We start from the raw sequence: 14,746 nt of genomic DNA, 5'->3' as shown, positions 1-14,746 counted from the left end.
GTGGAGCTGCATGAAAGCCGTTTCTGCCTTTGACATTACAGCGAATTTAACCTCGAACTGAGTCAGATATTTTACAATGTTTCATAGACAAGGCAGGTTTGTCTGTACGGCACAATTCAACTACAAGGTGATTCAAAGTGCTTTACAGAAACATTAAAACAGTAGAAATAAAAAGCACAATTTAAATTTTAAACAAAAAAGAAAGAAATAAGAACAATAGATAAAATTAGATAAAATCAGTAGTTAAAATGTGATTAAGTTTTTAAACTCAAGCTTCAGATTTAATGCTTTTTTTCTCATCAGCTTCATTTCAACTGTTAATAAACTTCATTTTTACATCTCAGACCTGCAACATGTCCCATAAAAAACGTTTTAAGAAGTTTAAAACCGAAGTAAAAACCCTAAAACTCTGAAGCTCTAAAGCAGCTGATGTAAAACCCTGAATCAAAAACAGTTGGGACATTATGGGATAAAATTATTATTATATTCGAATATAATATATAAAATAAAAATATTTATAAAAAAAATATAAAATATTCGAATGAATAAAGTATTTTTCTATTCTATTCTATTCTATTCTATTCTATTCTATTCTATTCTATTCTATTCTATTCTAAAAATCATCGACTCTTTGACTTTTATTTCACTGCAGACAGTCTGAACTCAACATATTTAATGTTTTTTTTTCTCATCAGCTTCATTTCAATTGTTAACAAACATCATTTTTATATCTCACACCTGCAACACATCCCATAAAAAAACGTTTTAAGAAGTTTAAAACCGAAGTAAAAACCCTAAAACTCTGAAGCAGTTCTGCGCACCGTCCTCCGCGCCAGCAGGTGGCGCTGCGCGGCTCTGAGCGGATGTGCGCCGGACAACGCAGAGCGGTGATCCCGGCATTGAATCACTTCCTCCTCACCATAACAGCATCTCTCAGCATTGAAAACGTCTCCTCGTAACAGATCAACATGTCGGGGCTCCTGAGGACCATGGCCAACCGCGCTGCTCCTGCCCTGCGGGGACACACCGTCACGCAGAAGGCGAGCATGTACAGCAAACCACCGAAGGAGAATATCGGCGTCGTCGTAAGTTTGTTAAACATGCTAACAGATGCTAACAGCTAGCACCTGTCCTTGGCTGTCGAGGTCACAGCTAACCGGGAAGTGTGACTTTATCGTTTTCGTTTTCTTTTTCTTTATTCTTTATTCCAACAAAAACCAGTGAGCCTGGTTATAAAACATATACTACACTTATTCTACGTGGTCATTTTAACAGTTTTAACTTTATTCGGTCTAAAGTTGGGCCCAAACTTAAACCGCTACGCGTTAGCTATGATGCTAATTAGCTTTATTTAACATGATATGAACTTTAAAAAGCCGTTTAGTGTCGATGACAGGCTCTCACAAAGCTGTTAATTATTGGTTTTAGTTAGTTCTTAGTCAGAAAGAGGAATTTTGATGCCTTTAGTGTTAATTCAAAGACAAATGTCACCCTTTGACAGGTTTTGCACTCCTTCCAGTTCATTGTTAATTTATAAAACAATCTCAAAGTCAAATTTAACAAGTCAAATGAATGTTGTAGACGAGCCTGCCTTTAATTCTGCCCGGTTATAAAGTATTTAAAGGTTTTTAGAGGTTACACAAGGGTCGCGTGTCTGTTTGGGTGAGATGGAATGTCTTCAGACGTGTTAAATCCACCGGATGAGTCATCAGATCATCTTACCGCCAGGAGCCAAAACCTGGACATGATGTGGTTTTTAATACTACCGCCCTTTACTGTGAGTGAGAGCCTTTTTCATGCCAACCTGGAAGGTCGGTGGGGAGTTTTACCCCCGAAAGCAGGTCCAGTTCTGGTTCGGAGCCAGAACAACGAGCAAACAGCCTCTTACATCACAGTTAGGGAGCCGGGATTATGGAAAGAAGAAGAAGAAGAGCTCAGCGTTCTGCTGTGTAAACCAGCAGTTCTGTTGCTAAACCCTGTTTTTATGAACAGTTGCATGAGAAGTTTGTGAACCCTAAAAGCGTGTGGTTCTGACTCGCTGTGCGATACTGCAAAATTTGGTATCGATCCAATACTAAGTAAATACAGGACCAGTTTTACCGATACTTTTTACTACTACCATCTACTTTTGTGTCGGGGAGAGCAATGTATCATAATTTATTAAGTGAATGCGTCATCAATGTGCAAATTTGAATGAAAACTGGAATTTTCACGATTATTTAATTATTTTGTAAGTTTTCCTTTACTTAAAGGGACATTATGTAATTTCTTCCCCCATCTAGTGGTGCAATTTTATTTTGCAAAGTTGAATGAATTTGCTCTCTAGCGCCTCGCGTTTTCAAATGTGCGCTGCAACTTCTTGAACTACGGCAAGCGGAATGTGTCAAGATTCAAGAAGCTATAGCTTCAGACTCAAGGTCCATACAAACAAAAAGACATCAAGACACACAGTACAAAGGATTACACAATACACATACAACAACACTATAAATACAGATGACAGATAACATGTCAGATAGCATAAGTTGCCTTTGGTGTGCAAGCAATGCAATTAGTCATATTCCGGGAGTTACTGGAAGTGACGTCGACTTAGCGTTAGCAGCAGTAGCGTTAGCAGCGTTACCGTTAGCGGCAGTAGCGTTAGCGGCAGTGTGTAGTTGCTATCTGGAAAGTGTTCTTTTAAATAAACTCCCGGTAAACTTACAAACTTTCTAATGCCTCGTTTTGTGAGTTAAGAGCCTATGTGTACTACGGCAGAAGTTTGGTAACAACCAATGCATTATTAGTGGGATCATTTACGAGATAAAATCTATTTACCATTAGCGCCAGTAATAAGCCATTCGGCGGATGTGACGTCATTTCCGCTTGCAGGCCTGGCGTTGGGGAAATCGCGATTCGAAGTGCTTTATGTCCCTCTCGGCACTTCGTCGTTCTTCATAGAGCGGAAGGACATGGCGGCCTCCATAGAGCTTGCCCGCTCTATGTAGATACAGACAAGTTATTCTTCACTCAGGAGGATAAGTGAGATTTTTGACAGAGATCATTTTACACCAATGAGGACTAATTTATGAATGAATATGTTGATTTGAGCTAATAAATGACTTAATTTATTACATAGTGTCCCTTTAATCGTGTTTATGATGATAATAAAACACAGGAAAAAGTTTTCAGGCAAATAAAAATAAAGTAACTCAGAAGTGTTTATAGAAAACTTCAAACTAATTGAGCGTGAGAGAAGAGCGGTGTTGCACGGCCAGTCGGTCACTCTGTGAACGCCTGGAGTTGTACAGAAGAGAAACTGAAACTTAAGAATCCATTTTATCGCACAAGTATCGATCAGTACCCACAATTTTTAGGCCCAGAATGCATCTGTGATGTGTTCAGAGAATATAAAGCCAGCAGAGCTCTTAGATCCAAGGACTCAGGTCAGCTGGTCCAGTCCAGAGTCCAGACTAAACATGGAGAAGCAGCATTTAGCTGTTATGCTGCAAACAAGTGGAACAAACTGCCAGTGGAGATTAAACTTTCACCAAATGGAGACATTTTTAAATCCAGGTTAAAAACATTTCTGTTCTCATGTGTCTATGCATGAAATCTGCACGCTATCTTTTAATTTATCTGGACTGTTGCTTGTTTTTAAATGATTTAAAATTATTTTATTTGTTTCTCTTTATATTCTTTTATGTATTTTAATTATTTTATTGCTTTCTCTTTATATTATTTTAATAATTTTAACAATTTTATTTCTCTTTATATTCTTTTAATCATTTAAATGATTTTATTTGTTTCTCTTTATATTCTTTTATGTATTTTTAATGCTTCTTCCACTCCCTGCTGCAATGCTTTTATTTTACGTAAAGCACTTTAAACTTTTTGTACATGAAATGTGCTATATAAATAAATTTGATTTGATTTTACCCAATACCAACGTTAGTATTGATATTTTAAATCGATCCGCCCGGCCCTACTTTGAGGGACTGGGCCTGAAAACGCCCTCACACAAAGATTAGCTTCTCTTTTATTAAATATTTAGCTCGATGGGTCAGATTTTAGGCAGATTCGGGGATGTTGTCGGTGTGTTAATCAGCACCAGGTTGATGCTTCATATCTGCAACAAACTAATCAAACCCTCAGCAGAGATTCTGATTGTTTGGACCTTTTTTGGCCCTTTCAGTCACATTTTGTGAGCTGTTTTTAGCTCCAGGTCCACTTCATTCCTCCCCACCGACCCCGAACAGCCTTTATTCCACGTTTAGAAGCAGCAGTGACTTTGTTCTGCTTTGTTCTGATGAACTTCTTGTTTTCGTCGTGCTGATGACGCTCCTCTCCTCTCGTCTCTTCCCCAGGAAACGGCCATCGGCATGGGCATGTTCTCCCTGGCCATCCTGGGACCATCTGGGTGGATCCTGGCCCACCTGGAGGACTACAAGAAGAAGGACTAAAGTGGAACGTTTTAACAGTTAAACCTGGTGAATCTGTCTCAGCCCGGGACCACCTCCACCCCTCCGACCCCACCCGACCCCCAGAGAAGAATTTGGGACAAGTCTTACTTCTCTACCTCTGTGACGCTTCACTCCACAGTTACAGTTTCACCTCAAACAATGACTCTGAACCGTGAATATCTTACATTTTATTGTGCATTTTCCCTCATGAGGAGTATGTTACAGAATTAAACTTTAAACAGGTCGATGTTTCTCTTTGTTTTAAGCTTCTTGTTTGGAGTTTCTTTTCTTTTCTGAATCAAAAAACATCAGATCTGATGCTGATGGTTAAACGCTGCCCCAGAATTAACCTCACGATGACGCAAGAATTCGTATTTACCGTATTTTCCGGACTTCTCCTACTACTCCTACTAACTTTTTGAGTTAGTATGCGAGTTTGAGTAAGCGAGAAGTTCCCGGATGCATACTAGATTCTCTGAAATGTTGGGTATGCATCATGAGGTTACTACTCATACTCAAACTACCCAAGATGCAACGTAACGTGACGTCGCCGATCGTCATTTCCTGTCAAAACGGCAGTTTCAAGCTAGCTACAACGAGGGTAGGTTCACTTCCTGTTTTCAAAACAAAAGCACCGATTGTATCGTAATGGCTTTCCCTATGATAAAAGGCAACGGGTATTTTATTTTGTGAAAATAACAGGAAGTGCGTTGCTCACTACGGCTAGCTTTAGTAGCGCCGAATTCGTGGGAACAAAATTGTAAACAGCCGGTATTTTGTCAGGTTTTCAACACGTTGGGGATCTAAACGACTACTTTCTCTCCTGAAAATGTTTAAATGTTGCTAAAGTTTACAGAGTTTAGAGCTTAAGGGAAATCAGCTTCAGGCCGGGAAAGCCATTACGATACAATTTGTGCTTTTGTTTTGAAAACAGGAAGTGAACCTACCCTCGTTGTAGCTAGCTTGAAACTGCCGTTTTGACAGGAAATGACGATCGGCGACGTCACGTTACGTTGCATCTTGGGTAGTTTGAGTACGAGTAGTAACCTCATGATGCATACCCAACATTTAGGAGAATCTAGTATGCATCCGGGAACGTAAAAAGTTCGGTAGTAGGGGAAGTAGGCGGTTTCGAACACAGCCATAGAGACATAACTGCACCGCTGACGAGCCTCGTTCCTCCAGCTGCGGCCATCTTACTTTCAGCCCGCGATTAGCTTCCTTTGTTAGCATTGTTAGCCCTCTCACGGCTGTAGATTGCAACGTTTACTCCTTGGTTCATGTCAGTCAGTATGAATTAACATTTAAAAACTAGGGCGAGTTAACTCGTTATTATCGCGTTAACTTGTTAATTATTTAACGTCGATAAATATTTTATTGCACATTAACGCAGGTTTTATTATTTATTTTATTATTGTAAAAGTCTTGCTCACAGGCTTTTATTTTGTAAAAGTCTGCTGCGGAAACAGAAAAGAAAGTATTCGGTGGATTGAATATGAATTAACATTTAAAAACATGTTAAATTATATATATTTTCATATATAAGTCGCAGAACCATCCAAACTATGGAAACAAAAGTACGACTAGTAGTCCATAAAATACGGTAAATGGAAGAGCAACTTTCAGTTGGAAGGTTTATGAATGAATTAATGAATAAAACTCATCTGGTTCTCTCCAGGTCCTAAAATGGGCTAAAAAAACAACCTCATAATATTCTGGAAAGTGTTCTAGAGTCAGATGTGAGGCCGTCTGGCTGTGGTGGAGTCGGTTTATTCTGTTTAAACTGAGGTTTGAGCAGCTTTTAATGCTGTAGTAAGAACTCTTTAAATGAGATAATTTGCACCAAAACGAGAAATTCTGCAAGGCGGACTGTTTTAATCTGGCATTGACTTCAGTTTGTTGCATCAGAGATAAAAACGTATCGATCTGTCTGAGCTGATTAGTTCATCAAAGCAGCTGATTCATCAAAGTTCATCAAAGCAGCAAAATAAAAAGTCCTTCGTTCAAAGTCTGTTTTCAAACAGATCAAAACTCTTTCTTCACATCAGAGCCGATGAACCTCCCTCAATAATTTACATTAATTCATTCATTTCAAACACATGACGCTTTATAAGACGTGGGGACACGTGATAAATGTGTTTACTGCTCGTTCTTTTAAGAAAAATCTCATTTTTAGGCCTTAAACACAACAGAAAAAGACATTAATACAACAAATGATGAATTTAGTCTTGTTCTAAAGCTTCTGAAAACTTGGATTTGAATCATTTAAGCATTTATTAAACATACTCCAGAACAAAAGATAAAAGATTAAGTCAAATATCCTGATAAAACTGTGATTTATCATAAATTTATGGCTTAATGTTTTAAAAAGTCTTAATAATTTAACTTTTTTAATTGATTTCTCATTTTTACTTAACGTCTAAATATATTACTGTAAGAATTTACATTTTACAACAAAACGTTGACCTGTTTTTAAAAATTGTCACAAAATTTCGTGATTTCTTTTAAAATTTGTTATTTAGATCTTAAAACATTTGCTTTTTTTAATATAATTTCTTAATATTCTGACCTAATATGTGACTGAATATCTTTAGATAAAATTTTGACTTAATTTCTCTAAATCCTTTTTATTATTTTTTTTAAATGTTTTTTTAAGGAATTCTGCGTTTGTATTTCAACATTTCATCTTAAAATTCTGACGTAGCGTTTCAAGTTCTTTAGATTATATTTAAAAAATTGGACTTATTCTGACTTAGAATCTCAAACTTTTGGAAAATTTAATCGTTATCATAATTTTTTTTTTAAATAAAATATTGTAAATATCTTAAAAATTTGACGATGTTTAAAAGTTTGACTTATTAAGAAGAAAATCGGACATCTTTTGAACATTATTTCAAATTTTACACTTTGGTGCGATATTTAAAATTTCTGATGCATTAACTCAAAACATGTTTTTTTTTTAAAAGTATTTTCTTAAAATGTTTCCGTTAATTTTATATATTTTAAGTATTTCAAAGTTATGAAAAGTTAAAATCTTTACTTTTTAAAATTAGTCTTTAAAAACTTTTTGTGGTTTCTTAAAACTACAAAAGTTATTTTTCACTTGCTTTTAAATTTTGTAAGAACTAAAATTTCTGCCTTAAAGATCTCTTAATTTTGACTTCTTGGTGTAATATTAAAAAATTCAGACTTTTTTAATTAAGTTTTTTGTAGTTTCTAAAAAATTCTGTGTTAGTTTCTCAACATTTATCACTCGTCTTTAAACTTTGACAAAATACAAAAATTCCTGAGTTCATATAAAAATATTTGACCGGTCTTGTTGTGTTAGCAGCAGCAGGAGGAGGAAGAAAATGACGAGGAAGTAAAGGAAGTGGCAGGAATATTTTTGGTCTTCGCGGACTTCCATACTTCCTCTGTTAGGTCACCTGACTGCCTGTTGCTCATGTGACAAAACAAATGTCTTTTTAACTCCTCTCCGCCGATAAAAACAGCGTCTTTTTTTGCAGGTAAAACCCGGTATTGTCGCTCAGAAGTGGAGTTTTTAACCATTAAAGTCGTAGCTTCGGGTTAATTTCGGGACTTCGCTTCTTATAATCTGCTCATTTGCTTCATTTGCTTCATTTGCTAACAGCTGCTGATTCTGAACCAAAGTCCGTTGATTATTTCCGTGTTTTAAATAAGATTCGTTCACTGAGTCCACACAATGAGGCTGGTGATCCTGGAAGAATACGACCTGGCCAGCGAATGGGCCGCTAAATACATCCGCAACAGGATCATCCAGTTCGGGCCATCCGCGGACCGGTACTTCACCCTGGGTTTACCCACAGGTAGGAGCCGCTAACACCGATAATAACGCCCGGAATCCGCTGAATCCGCTCATGTTGGGCCTCTTCCAGGCAGCACTCCCTACGGATGTTACCAGAAGCTGATTGAATATCACCGAAGTGGAGATCTGTCGTTCAAATATGTGAAAACTTTCAACATGGATGAATATGTGGGTAAGTTGAATTAAAAAATGAGCTGGTGGAAATGATTACAGCACTTTTTACGCATCCAGCTGTGAGTTTATGGCATGCAGTTGCTGCCAGAAGTTTGATTTAATTAATCAAGATTTGTTCAAGTGTTTGAACTTGTTGAAAACGTGTTGTGGTAACAGAGGATGAACATTTATCTGTTTATGTGGAGAAGAAATTAACTGAAACATGATTTCAGAGTAAAGCAGGTGCATAAACACATGATCCAGAGGATTTAACACGGCATGTGGTCAACTTTTCCATCATAATATAATTAAAGCTGGGGGGTAAATCAATTTTTATCAGTTAATAAAGTTAATACAATTAGATTAAAATGCTTTTATTATCAGCAGCTTCTGTCCAACTCAATATACAGATACAGATAGTTCCTGTATTGATCCCAGAGGGAGATAGGTTAGCTGTAAGCTAGCAGCAGATGCTAGCAAACAATCGCCTTACAAGGCGTCCTTAGAACGGCGTCCTTAGAACCGTTCTGAATGCGGCTGATGACTTTGTTCTGCAGGTCTGCCCCGCGCCCACCCAGAGAGTTATCACTCCTACATGTGGAACAACTTCTTCAAGCACATCGACATCGACCCGGCCAACGCTCACATCCTGGACGGGAACACGGACGACCTGGCGGCCGAGTGCGAAGCCTACGAGCAGAAGATCGCCGAGGCGGGAGGCATCCAGCTGTTTGTCGGAGGTCAGAGTCGCCGCGCTTTCTCTCCGATGTTCTCTCTGATGTTCTCTCCGATGTTCTCTCTGATGTTCGCTCCGATGTTCTCTCCGATGTTCTCTACGATGTTCGCTCCGATGTTCTCTCCGATGTTCTCTCCGATGTTCTCTACGATGTTCTCTCCGATGTTCGCTCCGATGTTCTCTCCAATGTTCTCTCCGATGTTCGCTCCGATGTTCTCTCCGATGTTCTCTCCGATGTTCTCTCCGATGTTCGCTCCGATGTTCTCTCCGATGTTCTCTTTGATGTTCGCTCCGATGTTCTCTCCGATGTTCGCTCCGATGTTCTCTCCGATGTTCTCTTTGATGTTCTCTTTGATGTTCTCTCCGATGTTCTCTGATGTTCTCTCTGTCCGATGTTCTCTCCGATGTTCTCTCCGATGTTCTCTTTGATGTTCTCTGATGTTCTCTCTCTCTCCGATGTTCTCTCCGATGTTCTCTTTGATGTTCTCTCCGATGTTCTCTCCGATGTTCTCTCCGATGTTCTCTCCGATGTTCTCTTTGATGTTCTCTCCGATGTTCTCTCCGATGTTCTCTTTGATGTTCTCTCCGATGTTCTCTTTGATGTTCTCTCCGATGTTCTCTCCGATGTTCTCTCCGATGTTCTCTCCGATGTTCTCTCCGATGTTCTCTCCGATGTTCTCTTTGATGTTCTCTCCGATGTTCTCTCCGATGTTCTCTTTGATGTTCTCTCCGATGTTCTCTTTGATGTTCTCTCCGATGTTCTCTGATGTTCTCTCTGTCCGATGTTCTCTGATGTTCTCTCTGTCCGATGTTCTCTCCGATGTTCTCTCCGATGTTCTCTTTGATGTTCTCTCCGATGTTCTCTGATGTTCTCTCTGTCCGATGTTCTCTCCGATGTTCTCTTTGATGTTCTCTCCGATGTTCTCTCCGATGTTCTCTTTGATGTTCTCTTTGATGTTCTCTTTGATGTTCTCTTTGATGTTCTCTTTGATGTTCTCTCCGATGTTCTCTGATGTTCTCTCTGTCCGATGTTCTCTCCGATGTTCTTTACGATGTTCTCTCCGATGTTCTCTTTGATGTTCTCTCCGATGTTCTCTCCGATGTTCTCTCCGATGTTCTCTCCGATGTTCTCTTTGATGTTCTCTTTGATGTTCTCTCCGATGTTCTCTGATGTTCTCTCTGTCCGATGTTCTCTCCGATGTTCTCTTTGATGTTCTCTTTGATGTTCTCTTTGATGTTCTCTCCGATGTTCTCTGATGTTCTCTCTGTCCGATGTTCTCTCCGATGTTCTCTCTGATGTTCTCTCTGATGTTCTCTCCGATGTTCTCTCCGATGTTCTCTCCGATGTTCTCTCCGATGTTCTCTCCGATGTTCTCTCTGATGTTCTCTCCGATGTTCTCTCCGATGTTCTCTTTGATGTTCTCTCCGATGTTCTCTTTGATGTTCTCTCCGATGTTCTCTCCGATGTTCTCTTTGATGTTCTCTCCGATGTTCTCTTTGATGTTCTCTCCGATGTTCTCTCCGATGTTCTCTTTGATGTTCTCTCCGATGTTCTCTTTGATGTTCTCTCCGATGTTCTCTCCGATGTTCTCTTTGATGTTCTCTCCGATGTTCTCTTTGATGTTCTCTCCGATGTTCTCTCCGATGTTCTCTCCGATGTTCTCTCCGATGTTCTCTTTGATGTTCTCTCCGATGTTCTCTCCGATGTTCTCTCCGATGTTCTCTTTGATGTTCTCTCCGATGTTCTCTCCGATGTTCTCTTTGATGTTCTCTCCGATGTTCTCTTTGATGTTCTCTCCGATGTTCTCTTTGATGTTCTCTCCGATGTTCTCTGATGTTCTCTCTGTCCGATGTTCTCTGATGTTCTCTCTGTCCGATGTTCTCTCCGATGTTCTCTCCGATGTTCTCTTTGATGTTCTCTCCGATGTTCTCTGATGTTCTCTCTGTCCGATGTTCTCTCCGATGTTCTCTTTGATGTTCTCTCCGATGTTCTCTCCGATGTTCTCTTTGATGTTCTCTCCGATGTTCTCTCCGATGTTCTCTTTGATGTTCTCTTTGATGTTCTCTCCGATGTTCTCTGATGTTCTCTCTGTCCGATGTTCTCTCCGATGTTCTTTACGATGTTCTCTCCGATGTTCTCTTTGATGTTCTCTCCGATGTTCTCTCCGATGTTCTCTCCGATGTTCTCTTTGATGTTCTCTTTGATGTTCTCTCCGATGTTCTCTGATGTTCTCTCTGTCCGATGTTCTCTCCGATGTTCTCTCTGATGTTCTCTCTGATGTTCTCTCCGATGTTCTCTCCGATGTTCTCTCCGATGTTCTCTTTGATGTTCTCTCCGATGTTCTCTCTGATGTTCTCTCTGATGTTCTCTCCGATGTTCTCTTTGATGTTCTCTTTGATGTTCTCTCCGATGTTCTCTCCGATGTTCTCTCCGATGTTCTCTCTGATGTTCTCTCCGATGTTCTCTCCGATGTTCTCTCCGATGTTCTCTCCGATGTTCTCTTTGATGTTCTCTCCGATGTTCTCTCCGATGTTCTCTTTGATGTTCTCTCCGATGTTCTCTCCGATGTTCTCTTTGATGTTCTCTCCGATGTTCTCTTTGATGTTCTCTCCGATGTTCTCTGATGTTCTCTCTGTCCGATGTTCTCTCCGATGTTCTCTCCGATGTTCTCTCCGATGTTCTCTCTGATGTTCTCTCTGATGTTCTCTCTGATGTTCTCTCCGATGTTCTCTCCGATGTTCTCTTTGATGTTCTCTCCGATGTTCTCTCCGATGTTCTCTTTGATGTTCTCTCCGATGTTCGCTCCGATGTTCGCTCCGATGTTCTCTTTGATGTTCTCTTTGATGTTCTCTCCGATGTTCTCTTTGATGTTCTCTCCGATGTTGTCTCCGATGTTGTCTCCGATGTTCTTTACGATGTTCTCTCCGATGTTCTCTCCGATGTTCTTTACGATGTTCTCTCCGATGTTCTTTACGATGTTCTCTCCGATGTTCTCTCCGATGTTCTCTCCGATGTTCTTTACGATGTTCTCTCCGATGTTCTCTTTGATGTTCGCTCCGATGTTCGCTCCGATGTTCGCTCCGATGTTCTCTCTGATGTTCTCTCTGTTCTCTCCGATGTTCTTTTTGATGTTCGCTCCGATGTTCTCTCTGATGTTCTCTCTGATGTTCTCTCCGATGTTCTCTCCGATGTTCTCTTTGATGTTCGCTCCAATGTTCTCTCCGATGTTCTTTACGATGTTCTCTATGATGTTCTTTACGATGTTCTCTCTGATGTTGTCTCTGATGTTCTCTCCGATGTTCTCTCCGATGTTCGCTCCGATGTTCTTTACGATGTTCTTTACGATGTTCTCTCCGATGTTCTCTCCGATGTTCGCTCTGTTGTTCTTTACGATGTTCTCTCCGATGTTTTCTCCGATGTTCTTTACGATGTTCTCTCTGATGTTCTCTCCGATGTTCGCTCTGTTGTTCTTTACGATGTTCTCTCCGATGTTGTCTCCGATGTTCTTTACGATGTTCTCTTTGATGTTCTTTACGATGTTCTCTCCGATGTTCTCTTTGATGTTCTTTACGATGTTCTCTCTGACGTTGTCTCCGATGTTCTCTCTGATGTTGTCTCCGATGTTCTTTACGATGTTCTCTCTCATGTTCTCTCTGATGTTCTCGTCGACGTTCTCATGTTCTATCCGATGTTCTATCCGATGTTCTATCCGATGTTCTCTCCGATGTTCTCTCCGATGTTCTCTCCGATGTTCTCTCTGATGTTCTGTCTGATGTTCTCTCCGATGTTCGCTCTCATGTTCGCTCTGAGGTTCTCTCTGACGTTCTCTCTTGTTCTCTCCGATGTTCTCTCTGATGTTCGCTCTGATGTTCTTTGTTCTCTCTGATGTTCGCTCCGATGTTCTCTCTGATGTTCTCTCCGCAGGCATCGGACCCGACGGGCACATAGCGTTCAACGAGCCCGGCTCCAGCCTCGTCTCCAGGACCAGAGTGAAGACGCTGGCCAAGGACACCATCGTGGCGAACGCTCGTTTCTTTGGCAACAACCTCTCCAAGGTTCCCACCATGGCCCTGACCGTCGGCGTGGGAACCGTCATGGACGCCAAAGAGGTGAGACGGTACCGTAGGGGGGGGGTGGCGCGGCGTTTCTGCTCACCTTCTGACTGCTGACGTCCTCCTCAGGTGATGATTCTGATCACAGGGGCCCACAAAGCCTTCGCCCTGTACAAAGCCATCGAGGAGGGCGTCAACCACATGTGGACGGTGTCCGCCTTCCAGCAGCACCCGCGCACCATCTTCGTGTGCGACGAGGACGCCACGCTGGAGCTCAGGGTCAAGACCGTCAAATACTTCAAAGGTACCTGCAGTTCCCTAGGTTCCGTTTCCCAGTATTTATCTCCTTTGTTCCCTCGGTTCCGTGTATCCTCACACGGTTCTGCTGGTCTCTGCAGGTCTGATGCACGTTCACAACAAGCTGGTGGACCCGGTGCTCAGCATCAAGGACCAGTGAGCCAGATGTTGCTGAGCCAACAGATGTTTGCACCTGATCTCCATCTGTCCAGCCGGAGTTTCACCCACGGTTCCCCGCGGTTCCCCTCGGCCTGTTACAGAACCTTACTGAGAGGGAACCGCAGGTCTGCTGTGTTTGAGATGTATCCATGAAACATGTGGTCGGATTTAAATGGAGTTAGCATGAAGCTAACTCCCTTTAGCATGAAGCTAACACTCTTTAGCATTAAGCTAACTCTGCCCCCGGAGGCCCAGTCTGTCCTCTGGGGTCCGACACATGTGACCCCCCCGTTACAGCTTTCATTCTTTCTTATCTTCACTCCCGTTAATCAGACCGGCTGCTTGTGTCAGAATGTTCTGTAGTTTTATTTTCTAATAAAACGACTTTAATAAGAAAGTTTGTGTTCATGGTTTTTTTTTATGAAACGCACTTTAAAGTGTCCTGATCAGCAGTTCTGCAGCTTCCTGAAGCTCTTTCAGAGTTTCTCTTTGCACATTTCCTGCTTCTTCCCTCATCTTCAGTCCAGTTTTTCTTCGTTAAGCCACTTAACTCTGAGCTATGAAGCATTCAGGCAGGAAAAAGGCTCCTAACTCAAGGGAAGATGTCTAATAAGTGTCTGAAACTTTGTTCCCAGCAGCCTGTCACAGAGACACATCATTTGTTCCCATTTCTTTAGCTGCATCTGTGAAAAACAGCTTCATAGTTTCAACTTTTTTGTACATTTACGTTAAAACTGCTTTCAGTTACCAAAAGAGTCAAATTAATATAAGAAATTCAGTTAAAAAAAAATCCTAATCCCAAAATAATGAATGTGATCACGTCTAAAAGTAGAAAAGTAGGAAAAAAACAGACAATAATAAGAATTATGTTATTCACCATCAAGAAAAAGTAAATAAGATTCAATTTAAAGCTTAAAAAAGGAATATAAGATATAATCTAATGACTAATTATGGAACAATTAATATAAATTACATAATTAAACTGCTTTATGCCACCAGAAATGAATAATCTAGAAGCTCTTTGTGGGTTTTAGACTGGAATTAAGATTTGTTCCCATTTCTTTAGCTGCATGTGTGAAA

At 40.6% G+C, this 14,746-nt stretch overlaps 2 protein-coding genes across 4 annotated transcripts; both read left to right on the top strand.

The window, feature by feature from the left end:
* The first annotated feature begins 896 nt into the window (after positions 1 to 896).
* Positions 897 to 4,686, top strand: cox8a (cytochrome c oxidase subunit 8A). The gene is made up of 2 exons (XM_075447720.1): positions 897 to 1,085; positions 4,347 to 4,686. The coding sequence occupies exons 1-2, from the start codon at positions 969 to 971 to the stop codon at positions 4,440 to 4,442; spliced, it is 213 nt and encodes a 70-aa protein (XP_075303835.1). The 5' UTR covers positions 897 to 968; the 3' UTR covers positions 4,443 to 4,686.
* A 3,160-nt stretch (positions 4,687 to 7,846) lies between these two features.
* Positions 7,847 to 14,063, top strand: LOC142365895 (glucosamine-6-phosphate deaminase 2). 3 transcript variants are annotated; one of them, XM_075447648.1, is made up of 7 exons: positions 7,847 to 7,948; positions 8,124 to 8,269; positions 8,339 to 8,440; positions 8,979 to 9,161; positions 13,083 to 13,267; positions 13,340 to 13,514; positions 13,609 to 14,063. In XM_075447648.1, exons 2-7 carry the CDS (start codon positions 8,146 to 8,148, stop codon positions 13,665 to 13,667), a joined length of 828 nt encoding a protein of 275 aa, XP_075303763.1. In that variant the 5' UTR covers positions 7,847 to 7,948; positions 8,124 to 8,145; the 3' UTR covers positions 13,668 to 14,063. The 3 variants fall into 3 exon arrangements, with proteins under 3 accessions (XP_075303763.1, XP_075303762.1, XP_075303761.1); XM_075447647.1 differs by having other exon boundaries at positions 7,865 to 7,948; positions 8,074 to 8,269; XM_075447646.1 differs by lacking the exon at positions 7,847 to 7,948 and having other exon boundaries at positions 8,057 to 8,269.
* Positions 14,064 to 14,746: the final 683 nt, after the last annotated feature.

Source organism: Odontesthes bonariensis, chromosome 17, assembly GCF_027942865.1.
Source record: "Odontesthes bonariensis isolate fOdoBon6 chromosome 17, fOdoBon6.hap1, whole genome shotgun sequence".
NCBI lineage: Eukaryota > Metazoa > Chordata > Actinopteri > Atheriniformes > Atherinopsidae > Odontesthes > Odontesthes bonariensis.
The sequence above is the reverse complement of the archived record's forward strand: the minus strand, read 5'-3'. Positions and strand labels throughout refer to the sequence as shown.